Source organism: Diabrotica undecimpunctata, chromosome 7 (genome assembly GCF_040954645.1).
Source record: "Diabrotica undecimpunctata isolate CICGRU chromosome 7, icDiaUnde3, whole genome shotgun sequence".
Classification (NCBI taxonomy): Eukaryota; Metazoa; Arthropoda; class Insecta; order Coleoptera; family Chrysomelidae; genus Diabrotica; species Diabrotica undecimpunctata.
Genome location: NC_092809.1, coordinates 70,597,431 through 70,612,260, shown reverse-complemented (window position 1 = coordinate 70,612,260; position 14,830 = coordinate 70,597,431). Strand labels below are relative to the sequence as shown.

The 14,830-nt window shown below is 32.6% G+C and overlaps 2 protein-coding genes across 2 annotated transcripts in view; both read right to left on the bottom strand.

Annotated features, from left to right (window-relative positions):
* Oseg5 (intraflagellar transport protein Oseg5) overlaps positions 1-3,076 on the bottom strand; it is a 154,801-nt gene extending 151,725 nt beyond the window's left edge. The window contains exon 1 of the mRNA XM_072537501.1: positions 2,886-3,076. Within this exon, the coding sequence (XP_072393602.1) occupies positions 2,886-2,980 (95 nt within the window). The 5' untranslated portion in view covers positions 2,981-3,076. The remainder of the gene's footprint in view (positions 1-2,885) is intronic.
* A 1,903-nt stretch (positions 3,077-4,979) lies between these two features.
* Positions 4,980-14,830, bottom strand: part of LOC140445468 (cytochrome P450 6j1-like) — a 43,067-nt gene continuing 33,216 nt past the window's right edge. Inside the window, exons 5-6 of the mRNA XM_072537500.1 lie at positions 6,865-7,116; positions 4,980-5,317 (exon numbers count right to left, since the gene is read on the bottom strand). Of these exons, the coding sequence (XP_072393601.1) occupies positions 5,154-5,317; positions 6,865-7,116 (416 nt within the window). The 3' untranslated portion in view covers positions 4,980-5,153. The remainder of the gene's footprint in view (positions 5,318-6,864; positions 7,117-14,830) is intronic.

Sequence of the window (14,830 nt, the reverse complement as noted above, 5' to 3'; positions counted from 1 at the left end):
TAACAAAAACAGTCTTGTTAACTTTTTAATAACCGAAGATATTGACATAAATAAGTGAAACCTGGATTAAACGGGATGTTGTACAGAAACAGAAATATTTGATTTGGTACGATACGATATATTAGTTTATACAGTGCTAGTCAAGTCCGTTCCCCCCTCGTATCTTTTGAACGGTTATTGGTATAATAGTGAAATTTGAAGGGAGGTAATAAACAGATGTAGGCTTCTCAACTAGTCATAACAGGTGACGTAATAGTGATAGATGACGTTACAGCGCCACTGTGACAGATAATTTTAAATGGAACCTTATGGCAAGTGATACCTCGTTTGAAAGTTATTGAAAATACCTATTTAGTCATAATAATTTTGTTTGAGTTTAACTTGATTTTGATGAATAAATTACATAAATACTAAAATTGTAGCTTCTCATTTAATTAATAAATATTTAACAACCAGTTCTTATAGTAAGTGTTCAAAATGTGCTCCTGCATCTACTTCCTGACAGTAAGTTCTGAACTATTGCCGTACTCGTTCAAATGTGTCGGGGGAAATTGCACTACATTCTTCAACAATTCGTTGTTTCAAAATGTCAATATTGTCGAGTGCTGTAGCGTAAACTTTAGATTTCAAGTATCCCCACAGAAAAAAATCTAATGGTGTGAGGTCCGGTGACCGAGCTGTTCTATCATACCTCGTTGTCCAATCCATCTACCACGATATTCGTCATCTAGGTAACGTCTTACTGCACCATAATTTTGTGCAGGAGCACCGTCTTGTTGAAACGTTATTTCCAAGTTGCCTGGATTCCCAGTTGCCCAATTCATCTAGATTATCCTCTCGAATTTCAAGTATTAACGGTTCAATTGCATTTTGTAATACCTCCAGATACACTTCACCGGTTAAGTTAGTATTGAGAAAAACAGGCCCAACTATGTGGTTTCCCAAAATACCTGCCAAAACATTTTTTTTTGAAATTGAGTATGTGTTTCACGAAAGAGGTGAGGATTTGTGCCACTCCAATACCTCACATTGTGTGTGTTAACATTTCCATTAAGAGAAAAAATACTTTCGTCACTAAAACAAATTGTTTTTATGTAATCAGGCTGTTGGTTAATTTTATTGGACATATTTTCACAGAATTCTAGTCTTCGGTCGGGGTCATCATCTGAAAGTTGGTGCACAATTTTTAATTTGTATGGATGAAATTGGTTTGCAGCCAACACTCGGCGTACTGAATTTTGACTGATTCAAATTTGATTCGAATTTTGACATAGATAGATGCAACTTGGGCTGTAGAAGAAGTAGGGTTCACTATTTTTTTGTCATCACTAATTGTTGGTCGACCAGATCGTTTGACATCTTGAACACTACCTGTTTGTTTAAACTTCCGAAGAAGCTTCCTTAAATAAGCTCTAGATGCACGGCGATCGGGGTACCTCTCATTAAAAAGACGTTCCGCTGCTTGGAAATTTTTTACACATTCACCAATTATTAACACAGCTGCTACTTTGTCGGCTACAGTACATACCATTCTGCCTTTGTAAAAATTTAAACGTTTCGTTAAACAATAATTAAACTAAATATTAACTAAGAACAACTGACTAAAAACAACTTGACTAAACTTGAATTTAGTAAACTAAGCAGAAACAGAATATAAATATTCAGATATAAACGCGTTTGCTAACTTAAAATAACTAGAAAATTGATTAATCTAAGCAGAAACAGCAACTAAATATTGAGCTAAAAATGCTTTTGCAAACTAAAAACAACTAGAGAATTGACCAACGTAAACTTTTTTGACAAATAACCAAAGGCGGACGTTAGAATTTTTATTAATTAAATGCCAAACTAGAATTTTAGTATTTATTTAATTTATTTATCAAAATCGTTTTAAATCCAAACAAAATTAGTATGATTGAACGTTCGCCTCTAGTTAATTGTCAAAAAAGTTGACGTTGACGTAAAAACAATTAGAGAATTGAAAAAAGTCAACTTTTTGACCCGTAGACGTATCCAGAAGCGGAGGTTTTAATATTTATTAATTAAATGTGAAACTACAATTTTATTATTTATTTAATTTATTCATCAAAATGAGCATAAACTCAAATAAAATTATTATGGGTGAATAGGTATTTTCAATACCTTTCAAACGAGGCATCACTTGCCATAAGGTCCTATTTAAAATTATCTATCACAATGGCACTTTAACGTTATCTGTCACTATTACGTCACTTGTTATGACTAGTTAAGGAGCCTACGTCTGTTTATTACCTCCCTCCAAATTTCACTATTATAAGTATAACCGTTCAAAAGATACGAGGGGGAGAACGGACTTTTGACTAGCACTTTATACAAGTATGTATATTGTCAAAGTAAATAAAATTAGAAAGGCGGTACTAACTGTTTGATCCTACCTTTATAGTGTACTAGTTTTCATTAGTTAACGTGAAGAAGGCGGAAGCTGTTTCTTACTAATTGATTTTAAGTACTTTATTTTTATTTTATGATTTGACACAATTATTGGATGTGAATATTTGGAAGGTTTGTACCTACTAAACATATTACCTTACCGATTCGATTGAACCTACATAGTAATTAATTATCGTAAAGGAGGTAGGGCTCTTTTCTTATAAGTTGATTTTCATATCTTTACCTACTCTATGATTCATCATGAGTTTATTGGATATGATATTTTTTGAACGTTTGTGCTAAACGTGTCACGTCACTGATAATAACGTACAGCAGGTATAAATGTCTGTTCTACCCATATATTTATTAATTCACTTACAAAATTTGTTAAACTTATTATAAACTCTACTAATTTTGTAATGTTTTAAAACATTTCTATTACTCACTTAAAATATCTAGTAGCAAGCGGTACTTACCCTGCTGAATATACTTCTTCTGTGCTGCTCCAACCAACACAAGTGACAGGAGCCTTGTGAGAGGGCTTTTCGGCAAGTGTAATTTTAAACCGCATTTTCGAATTATTTATTTCACTTGCACAAACATACACGTATATATAAACACATTCGAAAACTAAGAAGCGAAGACGTAAACTCTGTTTTGTTTGTATTGAAGTTGTCAAGGCGACATTTCAGTTTCTTGTACCAAAGTCAACATTCGCTAGCGTATGGAGGGTGGTGTGTTTTCGTTATTATGAGAATTACTTAATAAATACATCGGTTTTCCTATTTATTTAGTATTAGAATTATAAAGTGTTTCAGAATGAATTTTTACAGTATAATAGCAATTGTATAAGATAAACGAATATGAGAATCAATAAAAAATTATTTGGCGAGATTTGACACTTATCATTTAGATAGCAAAGCAAAGGGGTTTTTTAGTTTCTAAAAATCACATTTTTCACAAATGAAGATTTGAAAAAAATGTGGACAAAAAATAAATTTTGAAATTTACACGACATCCACAGAACTGGATTCGTTATCTGTAAGTGTTATCAAGAAATAATAAAATTCGTTATTGTAAGCGTGTTATAAGTTTTTTTCTAAGAGAATTCCCATGCTACAACTAACGTTGAGAGATTTTTCAAAAATCTAGATACAGTAATGAAGTCAACGAAGAAACATGATATAACAGTCATCACGGGGAACTTTATAGGGACAATACCAAAAGAGGCGAAGAATAGGTAGACGGTTTTAAAAGAAGATTCGGATATTAGACATTAGAAATAAGGTTTTCCAAGTATTGGAACACGAAGTGGAATGGCACGTCTAATTTTATGCCTTGGCTTGTCACAAGTTTTTATTGAAAGTGAAAACAAACAGAAATTAATCAATTATTCTAAAAAAACAATAAATAGAAAAAAAGAAAAAGCAAGATAGTTGTCACTTTTACTTGATATGCAAAGTAGTTCACTTTTTTCCATTCCGCCCCATATAAGTATCATCTCATCCTCGCTATCTAAATCTGCACAAGAATTATGTGCTCAACTGTAGCACGATGAGCATGCTACCCATCCTTCATGGGAAGTTCAAGAAAAGTCTTGGTAGTAAAAACACTGCAGTATAATCATCATCTTCAGTGTAACTTGAATCAAAGTCTCTTTTCTTGTCTTTCAGACCTTTATTTAACAACACCTTCTTTTTAACTACCTTCTCTCTATTAGCTTTACTTCCGTCTTTCTTGAAGCTGACTTTTCTTTTTACCCGCTCTACTTTTTTAGCCGCCTTAGCTTTTGTTTCTCCATTGGGTCTTTTCAACAAGTATGACAATGAAGTCAGAATGACTTCTCTTCGTATTCTTGGTCTTTTCTTATCCTGTTCCACTTTCGGTATCGGTAGAACATGTGAAGAACAAACAGTCGGAAATGACGTTATGTTACTTGTAACTGAAGTATTTGGAATAGTATCTGGCACCCATGAACACTGAGGAAGAATGGATATGTGCTGCTGTTTTAGAGTTTGTTCCGGTGAGTTCAAAAGTGGCATCATTTTTACTAATTTGTTCCTCCTCAGCTACTTCATTTGTCATTGACAAATAATTAGCATTACTGGTCTTGAAATTATCTTCTATTTGAATATCTGTTGTTACAGATGCAAGGAAATCGTCTTCATTAAAAGCATTAACATCTAGAGGCTATATTTCTGTTTTCCTGAAGTCGCTTAGTTCTGTTTTTATTATAGTTGCATTAATAAATGCAGCTCCAGACAAAGATGCAATCTGAAATAAAGCCACTACCTCTCCATAATTTGATCTTAACCACCTTCGCACTTCCTTTCACTATCAGTGAAACATTTAAAGGCTGAAGACGGTGCGAATAGTGAGGAGAAAAGCAATACAACTCCTGAGCAAGATAAATTTTTTAAACCAACCAATAAAGGTTTTGGATGTACCCCATCCTGAATCTGCCCATCCTCCAGGTGGCAAACCCAACTCGAACTCTTGCTACTTTGGTTTTCTGGGGTAATTAACATAGGGGATATGTATAGAGGGACAATTAAAGATACTAGCAGAAGTCTATTAGCATAAGAAGCATATTTTTTATTAAATTAGTTGATGTACTGTCAACAATTACAACATTTTAAAAAGTTATCTGATCTCCTTTTCTTTTAATGTTAATTATATTAGAAATCAAGAATGTTAATTATATCATTTAGCAAACTAAAAATTTAGTTGTTAAATCTATTTTACTATAAAGCTCGTATTTTCAGAAAATTTCCAGATTTTGGTTTCATCAAAATAGACCTTGTTTCAAATTCGAGCTCATCAGGTGTATCTTCTAATCTATCTACGCGGTACTTCGAAAGAATTTGCATTAGCGCTACTTTCATTGCGGTAAGTGCAAAACGGTCACCTAGAATAAAACAAAATCTAAACATTTTAACACAAATCTAATTATAGTGAAAAAAGGAATTAAAAATAAAGTAATTTTTCCTTCTTGTCTTTCGGAAATTAAAAAGAGGATTATGACTAGCAATAGATGTCTATAAAAAGGCTGAAACTCGGAAAATTAGGCGGAGAAAACCAAATAACAACTAAAACAAGAAAAGGCATGAGAAAAGATGGGACCAATGTTATTAACACAATATGTGAAGAGATATGGAATAAAGAAAAATGGTCATCAGATTGATGTAAATCCGTGTTCATTTCAGGGTATGAACAAGGAACCCCAACAGAATGTAGTAATTACAGAACAATAACTTAAACATCAGAAATACTAAGCTCAGGTTGTCAACGCCCTTATTTTCCCCATTGCTACATATGCAGCTGAAACACAGATTCTCAAAAAGTCGATAGGAGTAAGATCGAAGCCTCCGAAATGTGGGTCTATAGAAGAATTCTATGCGTGTCCTGGATACAACATATAACCAACCTGTCAGTACTGGAAGAGCTTCATATAAAGGACAGGTTACTAAAAATAGTAAACCGAGCATACCTAATTCAATCGGCCACATAACTAGAGGAACGCGAACCATGGAACTTTTGATAGAAGAAGGAAAGGTAGAAGGCCTAAGACAAAGAGAAATATCTCCAACACGATAAGCAGATGAAATGAAGACTCTGGTGAAAAAATTCTTACATGAAGCAGTCCATACGCCAGAGGATAGCAACCAATGGAGGCAGCAAGCTAATAATATAGGGGCTCAAGTAATGATAAGGAGTTCTAGAAGCTAGAAGCTGGAAGCATCTCACAAAGCATAAAATAAAGTTGAACGGTCAATCATAGTCAATCAAAAATCATGACGTCACCATATCTTTTCGTAGAATAACATACTGAGGAGGAGAGGAATATGGGTATAAGACTGTTAGAGTATTCCCAAAAAACGAAGTATATAAAATAGTGTTGTGCGCATGCTAAACGTAAATTATAATTAAAGCAGAACAAGACAAGATCTTGGTGTCGAAAAAAAAAACAGTACTGAAAAAAAAATCTGTAGATAACGTTCAAATGGAGTGTGGTTGAACAGGTTGAACGAGGTTGAACAATTGATTGGAGCTGCTATTAGAGCATATGGTTTATGATATTCAAGCGATGCGAAAAGAATGTCGATCGAAAGATTATGAGAAAAACAATAGGCATTCTAATTGGACGAAGAAGAAATAAAAAGATTAACAACTAAATGCAGATATGAAAGATTATAGAAACAGAGTTTCTCCGTTACTGAATATCTATAATAATTGTAACAAAATTTGGATAACATTTTTACTTCCTGGGACATTTTTGTCTTTGGTCAAATGTAAAAGGCTATAGAATGCAAATTCTTGTCTAGTTATTAGTGGAGTTCTTCATTAGTTGCGTTGACTAAGTCGTGATTTATGACAAATTCTTGGAGATTTACAACTAAATAATTGACGACTATCTAAAATACCAGTCGACTAGACTGCTCTAATCGCTCTTACCTAGACAACGTTTAGGTCCAGCTCCAAATGGAGTAAATACTAATTTGCCATCTTGACTCCAATTGTAATTTTGAAGACGTTCTGGATCATATTTTTTTGGCTGAGGAAAATATTTATCGTCCATTTGAAGGCCATATATGGGAATATAAATACGTGTTCCTTCTTCAATGACCAAATCTGTGCCTCTAAACTTATATTCAGAGGATGCTTTTCTACATATATGTGGAATGGCTGCATATTTTCGAAGTGCTTCTGAAATAGAAACAAGTTGTGTTATAAATTTAATATAAATTTCATGAAATTTAAAGGGAAAAAAAGTTATAAAGACTCATTAGGAAATAGTAAGAACAACTACAACACATTTAAAAACAAACAATATCACTGTTAGACACCTGAGACCTGGGGTATCCTAAGGCGGCTGTCAAAAATAAAATAGACTACACAACAGATAAAATAATATTACCCAAAATTTTATATAAATTTACAATTTTTAGCGACCATAGATTGGTTTGGATAAAAGTAGCAAAAAATATAAAAAATGAACAAACAAAGGTAGATACTGTTAAAACACAAAAACAGACATGGATCCACCGTAGAAACCTGTTACCACTTCAAAAAGATGTTAAAACGTCGTTAAAGTCGGTGAAACGACACGTTAATTCTCCTACAAGCATTACTAAAACTAGATCTACCATTTTCTTCTTTTGGTGCCTATTCGTTTCGAATATTGGCGACATTCTGGCTATAACTATTTTATTACCTGATGCTTTAGATTAGTTGTTGTTGTGGAGAACCATTCCCTCAGGTTTTTTAACCATGATAATCTTCTTCTCCCAATTCGTCGCATTCCGATTACTTTGCCTTCAAGGATTATTTTCAGTTATCTGTATTTAGTGCCGTTTCTCATTATGTGTGCGAGATGTTCTAACTTTCTCCTTTCAATCGTACACATCACTTCTCTTTCTTGCCCCAGTCACTTTTCTTTCTTTCCCCAAACATCTACCATAATTGATTATATTGTCTCAGATTTCTCATCCCTTGACGTACGCTTTTCAATTATTAATGCAGGACTATCTGATCATGAAGCAGTATATACCAAGTTTAACACTCTTAACAAACCATCCTTGAAAACCCAACGTTTAGGTAGGATTTTTCCAGTCAGAACTTTCGTAAATTCCAAAATTTGTGCTTGACTTCTGGGTGGCACTTTCTCTCTGTGGACGTGGACTATAATTTCAGTGATTTTTCCAAGGCATACAAGAATATGTGTTCACTACTGTACATCAAGAAATTTACTACCAACGTCTATGTCACTGAATATATCTCCAAGTACAGAGGAACCTACCTAAAACTTATCAAAACAGCTAAAAAAATGTACTATCAAAATCGTCTGGGAACCTCTAAAAATGTTGCAAGGGAAACTTGGTCCATAATAATAGATCTTCGAAATAAAACTAACTGAAACTAAATAAAACACAGCTCAAACATTTTCTCTTCCAAACCCTAAAAATCTAAATGAATTATTCGTTAATGTGAGTAAAAATATAACATCAACTATTTTGCCATAACAAGATCCTATTTCCTATTTTTTCTCCAATTCAAAAAAGGTCTCGAATTCATTCTTTATAAGACCAGTTGACATATTTAAACTAATCCAAACAATCAGTAGTATCAAAAGCAAATCTTCCAAAAAATATGTTGGAAGTCCTGGTCTCACTAATTAATGATTCCTTTGAAAAAGGTATATTTTTTTAAAGACAGCCATTATTATTCCTTTTCATAAGGGTAGTCAAAAATTGAATGTCTGCAACTATAGACTTACTGCCTTACTATCGGTACTATCCAAAATTATTGAGAGACTTATAAAAGCTTGACTTATGTCCTTTCTCGTTGAAAACAACATTTGATCACAAAGTCAGTTCGGCTTTTTATCTAATAAATGAACCAGTTATGATATGTTTCCTGTACTACATGAGGTCCATCAAGCACTAAACAATAATCTTCACACTGCTACTGTTTTTTGGCAAAGGTTTTGATTGTGTAATTGACGACATTTTGATAAAACAACTAAATGTCTACGGAATTCAAGGTATTTCTTTGAATTGGTTACAATCTTACTTATGGAATAGAAAACAACTAGTTAGAGCAAATGTTATTGACTTTAGTCACAAAAGCATTGTATGTGGAGTACCACAAGTTTTAGAACTGTGTCCTCTACTTTTCCTTATCTTTATAAATGACATCACTAACGTAAAAATCGATAGAAACATTTTTCTTTTTGTTGATGATACCACATCACCTGGAGGAGCTCTAATAGTGCAACTGTTCATGCAACTATAACTTCTGATCTACTTAAAATAAAAACCTGGTAAGACTCTAATTTAATCTCTTTTAACGTGGATAAGACAGTAGCATTATTCTATAAATGAGCTCTTAATAAGAGCCAGATATTTACTGATCCCATCCACTGAGTTAGTGAAGAAATATATATTATATTCGGCAAAAAATTATACAGCCATCTCCATTTGCAACTTAAATCTACAACTTGTTTCCTTAAGTTCCGCAAATTGACAAAAGCCTATCTATTTGAAAGACCATATTATTCAGTGGAAGAGTTTCTTAACGAACAATTAAGAAATTACAGTACGTTTAGGTACAAGTAACTAAAGTATTTTGATATATACTTAGGTATCACATGCAGCAACTTAAACTTATTAAAGTTCGTTGGCCTAACAAAAAAGTAGAATATAAACACCAAGAACGCGTGATCAATTCATTCGCAATTTCTAGAGATGCTGAAGAGGTATCTAATTGTTACAAAATCACTTATACTGTAACTGATTATATACAAAAGCGTATCAAAAGTAACAAGTAGAAACTCATAAGTAACGACAATCTACACCTCTAAACAAAGACGCTTAATTTGCAGTTTTAACAGATATGTATTCAGTAATCCATACGAATCACATTTATGTCTGTTGAATTTAATTATTATAAATACAATTTTTACTTTTAATAGCTCTATGTATCTGTGTGTAGGTATAAATTATAGTGTTGGTTTATAATTATAGTGTTATTTAAATAAACTTAGAACTGTGAAAATTTTTAAGGTGTTTGCTGTTTTCTATCAACTTAAGTAAGTAAATTTAATATTATTTTGACTCTATTATAATAATTATCTATTATGATGATAAAAGGGTTGCAAGTGTGAGTCCATAATTGAACAGATATATTAAAACGGTCAATACTCACAATCTAATATTTACTTTCGAAGTGTTACAGAAGCGATCGGTTTCGAGGGTTACAATATTTGCCTCATCCTCAGGCCCAGCAAAGAGTTTGTTTTGTTAAAAAACAATAATATAGATATCGCCAATAATAAGTTTTCCGCTTACATCCAGGGTACTGTCTGTCTACATATTTTCCTTATGACACTATCATTGTAGTGAGGTGATATGTTGATCATTATATATGTATGTAAATAAAAGGTCTTACAAGGTAAAGACCTTTAGGTCTTTACCTTGTAAGAACCTGTGACAAAAACAACAAAAAAACAAGGACATCATAGTGCATAATATGTGATTTTTCATCTTTAAACTCTTTGCTATGCCTGAGGATGAGGCAAATATTGTAAGCCTTGAAATCGGTCGCTTTTGTAATACCTTGAAAATAAATATTAGATTGTGAGTATTGACCTTTTTAATATATTTGTTCAATTATCTATTATCTATCTATTATCTATTATTTTATTAGAATATTAGCCTGTAAATAATACTTTGCAGGTTTTTGTATACAGTCACTAAAACAAATTAATATGTCGGACACGGATTCTTCCGATGAACTCGTAAACATACCTTTAACTTCCCCCAAAAAGAGATCGAAAAAAGGCCATTTAAGCATAGACGTTAAAGAAATAATTGTAAAGGTGTATAAGCACGAGTTACAAGAAAATCCGGCGTTAATATTGTCCGTTCTTGAGAAAAGAGTAGCTGATAAAGTTGGAGTATCGGATAGTTCTGTGTTTAAAGTTATCAGAGAATATAAAACTACACACACATTAGTTGCACCAAAAAAATTTACCACTCGTAAAGGCAAACTCGAATCTGTAGATGATTTTGACAAGGTAGGTCAACGACGACCCCAATCTACCTGATTTCAAACTTGCGGACAGAGATGAACTTGTAATCTGAAGAAGAGAATTTTTAAGGCAGATAAAACATCATAGGAATGACAATCGTAAAATATATTATTTAGATGAGACTTGGATTAACGCCGGACATACTAAATCAAAAACATGGATTGGTAAGTCAGTCACCTCATCAAGCATTTTTAGATGGACTCCCGACAGGTCTAAAAAATTAATCAGGTAATATTTTTTTATGAACATTGAAATGGATAAATAATATTTGAATTTTTAGGTAAAGGAAAGCTACTGATTATTTGTCACATAGGCAGTGAAGACGGATTTGTTCCTGACGCTCTATGGAGTTTTGAATCAAAGAAAAGTGGAGATTACCATGAGGAAATGGATGGAAAAGGTTTTGAGAGTTGGTTTGAAAAAACGTTACTCAAGTTGGAAGCAAATTCTGTGATTGTAATGGACAATGCGTCGTATCATTCCAGAAAATCTGAAAAGATCCCCACCACGTCTTCTAGAAAAGCGGATATCCAAGAATGGCTACATCTAAAAAGCATCCCCTTTGACGACTCACTTCTCAAAGTGCAACTTTTAGTACTTGTTAATCAATATAAAAAACACTATGATAAATACATCATCGACGAAATGGCGAAAAGTCAAAATAAAATTGTTTTAAGATTGCCACCATATCACTTGTGAATTGAATTCCATAGAACTGATATGGGCAGATATAAAAAATTATGTAGCAGCTAAAAATACATCTTTTAAGTTTGCTGACATGAAAAATTTATTTCATGAAGCTCTATCCACCATAACTCCGCAAGAATGGAAAAATTGTGTACAGCATGTTACCCAAAAGGTAGAACCAAAAATGTGGGAGTTAGGTAATTTAGTAGAAGCCAGAGTAGATTCAATTATAATAAACCCTGTCAGTCCACGGGATTTTAAGTATTCTTTGATATAGCCACATCTCAAATGCTTCCAATTTTCTGCACATATCTTCGTTCAAGGTCCATGATTCAACACCATAAAAAAGAACAGAGAAGAAGTAGCATCGCAGCATTCTTACTTTTATACCGAGAGAGAAGAGAGGTTGTGGCTCTTGAAGAAGGTCCCCATCCGGTTGAAGGTGGATCTAGATTTTGAGGTGGAAATGAGTAGCAATGATAAATAAAAAATACTGAATTATTCGAAATTACATAAACAAAATAGAATATTTTAAAAATGAAAAACTGTAACTATAACTATAACTGCAATAATTGTATTTTACTTATTGTACCTATGTAGTTTTCCAGTACTTAGTTTTCGTAATTCGATATTACTTATATGTAATAGTAAAAAGTTTTTTTCATCATTTTCAAAGAAAACCTTTCGTTTTTACATCCGCAAAGTATATTCGTTTTGTGCGTTGTCGGCCTATGCACTACTTGGGAATGATCTATCGATGGATTCATATATAGTTTTGTCTCCTGAATCAAAATCTGAAAACGGCATTTTGATATCTCGAACCATCTTCGACATAACCGGCATCAAAGTCAAAAATAGTGACGTCACAATCCTTCTAAATATACATTCGTTTCTGCTGACACAAATAAATGTTAAATCGAAATCGAAACATCGACTAAATAAATTTTATTTATTAATGTTAATGTAATGTTAAATGTATAAGTCTATCTACCCAATAATATATGTATAAGTATTTTCCCTAACTTTTACATAAGAAGAGGTCTCTTTTTATATCATTAACGATGATATTATTACTTATTTTCAAATATTAAAATTAAAATGTATAAAAACAACTTTCTATTTTTTGCCTTTTGATTAATACCACAATTAACTAATGATGTGTGAATGACAGTTTTCAAAAACTAATATTATACTAATAAGTATACTTCTCTGGAAGATTAATCATTGATTACTATTATTTTAACAGTAATCCTAAAAATTATAAATTGATTCATTTCAAATTCAGATGTTATAGACTGCTAGAATCTTAATACAATCCTGTACGATTATATAAACATCAGGTTTCACGTGTTCTGTGCATGTATTTGTTGACACCTACTTCTCTGTTAAGTGAATTTAGTATAGTTGGTAAGGTTTTATTATGCAATTTCTTTAAATTTTTCAATGAATTGTATATTTTATTATCATTTTTTTTGTGATATTGACGATTTATGCAATTTTAGTAAATTTTCAATTGTTATTGTTATTTTTCTGACTTTCATAAAATTTGTTCATGCTTTGTTAAGAAAATTGTACAATTTTCAGTGACAATAGATCATATTTCTAGTCTATTCTAAAAAATCTTAAAGGAGGTACAGTATACGCAAAACTGTATTGTAAACTTAGAAATCTTAATGAATGTACTGTGGCATAATTCAAAGATGTTAAAAATAAATTGGGTCCTTAAAAGACTAGAAAAGAAGAAAATTTAAGTAAGGACACAAAGAAATTAATGGAATAGTGAAAAAAAAAAACTAACAGACAAATACGGCAAAAACTTTAGAGAATATTAAATAAAGATATTTCAAAGATCTTTACAAATGACGTAAGAACATACAGTGTGTCAATTTTAAAACTTACAATGGGCTATATCTCACGAACAAAAGTTGATATCAAAAAATGCTTAATACCATTTCTAGGATAATAAGAGGGAACTAAAATGACATGAAAGAGAACTCACCCCCATCAACCCCCTAGGCCCCACCCACCACAACCAAAAAAGTTTAAATTGCAATCCCCTACTTGTGATACATCATTCAAAAAACTATTAAAAATTCTATCCAATGGTATAAATAATAATTATACAGGGTGAAACAATAATTGTGAAAAGTTGGCTAAATGGAAAATTAATGAGATTTTTGTTGGACTACAAATTTGTTAAAAATGTCAATTAAGTAAATGTTAAGTAAATGTGCAAAGTGTGTTCCGTTGTTTTGTAAACAATAATACAGCCTATTTTCAAATTCTGCACGAACTTTGGCAAATGTTGTTCTAGTAATAGCTCGACATGCTTGCGTAATTCTTTCTCGCAATTCCACAAGTGATGCAGGTTGAGTTTTATAAACAACTGACTTGAGGTAACCCCATAGAAAAAAGTCAGGTGGCCTCGGTGGCCATTCAATAGGACCTTTTCTTTCAATCCATTTGTTCGGATAATTAGTATCTAACCAGTGCCTAACTGGAACTGCATAGTGAGGAGTTGCTCCATCTTGTTGGAAGTGCAGCAAATCTTCGTCTAGAGCTAGGTTGCCTTCATCGTCGGTTTGGTTCTCCAATTCATGCATAATTACAGGTATGATGGTGTTTTCCAGCATATAGTGATAAATGTCGCCACATAAATTGCCTGGTATGAACAAAGAGCCAACTATAGTATCGCCTAATATTTCTGTCCAAACATTCAGTTTTTCAGGATATTGAGTGTGACCTCTGAATCAATGCGGGTTCGCATCACTCCAGTAGAGACAGTTTTGTTTATTTTTATTACCATTCAGCATAAAAGTGCATTCATCAGTAAAAGAAATATTTTTTAACATTCTCGGTTCAACGCGAATTCTTTCAGTCATGAGTTCACAAAACTCTAATCGTCTGTCTGGATCATCATGGCCTAGTTCTTAAAGAATTTGTGTTTTGTACTGGTGAAATTTATGTAAGTTCAACACCTTTCTAACCGACTCATGTGAAATTCCTGTCATTGCAGATACTTGACGTGTTAATGCAGTAGGCTCTATTGCAAAATTTCCAAGGACCTCAATTTGGTATGATTCATTCAGTAATCTTGGGGCATCCCTTTTTTATTTTGCACTGATCCCGTTTCTCTAAAGT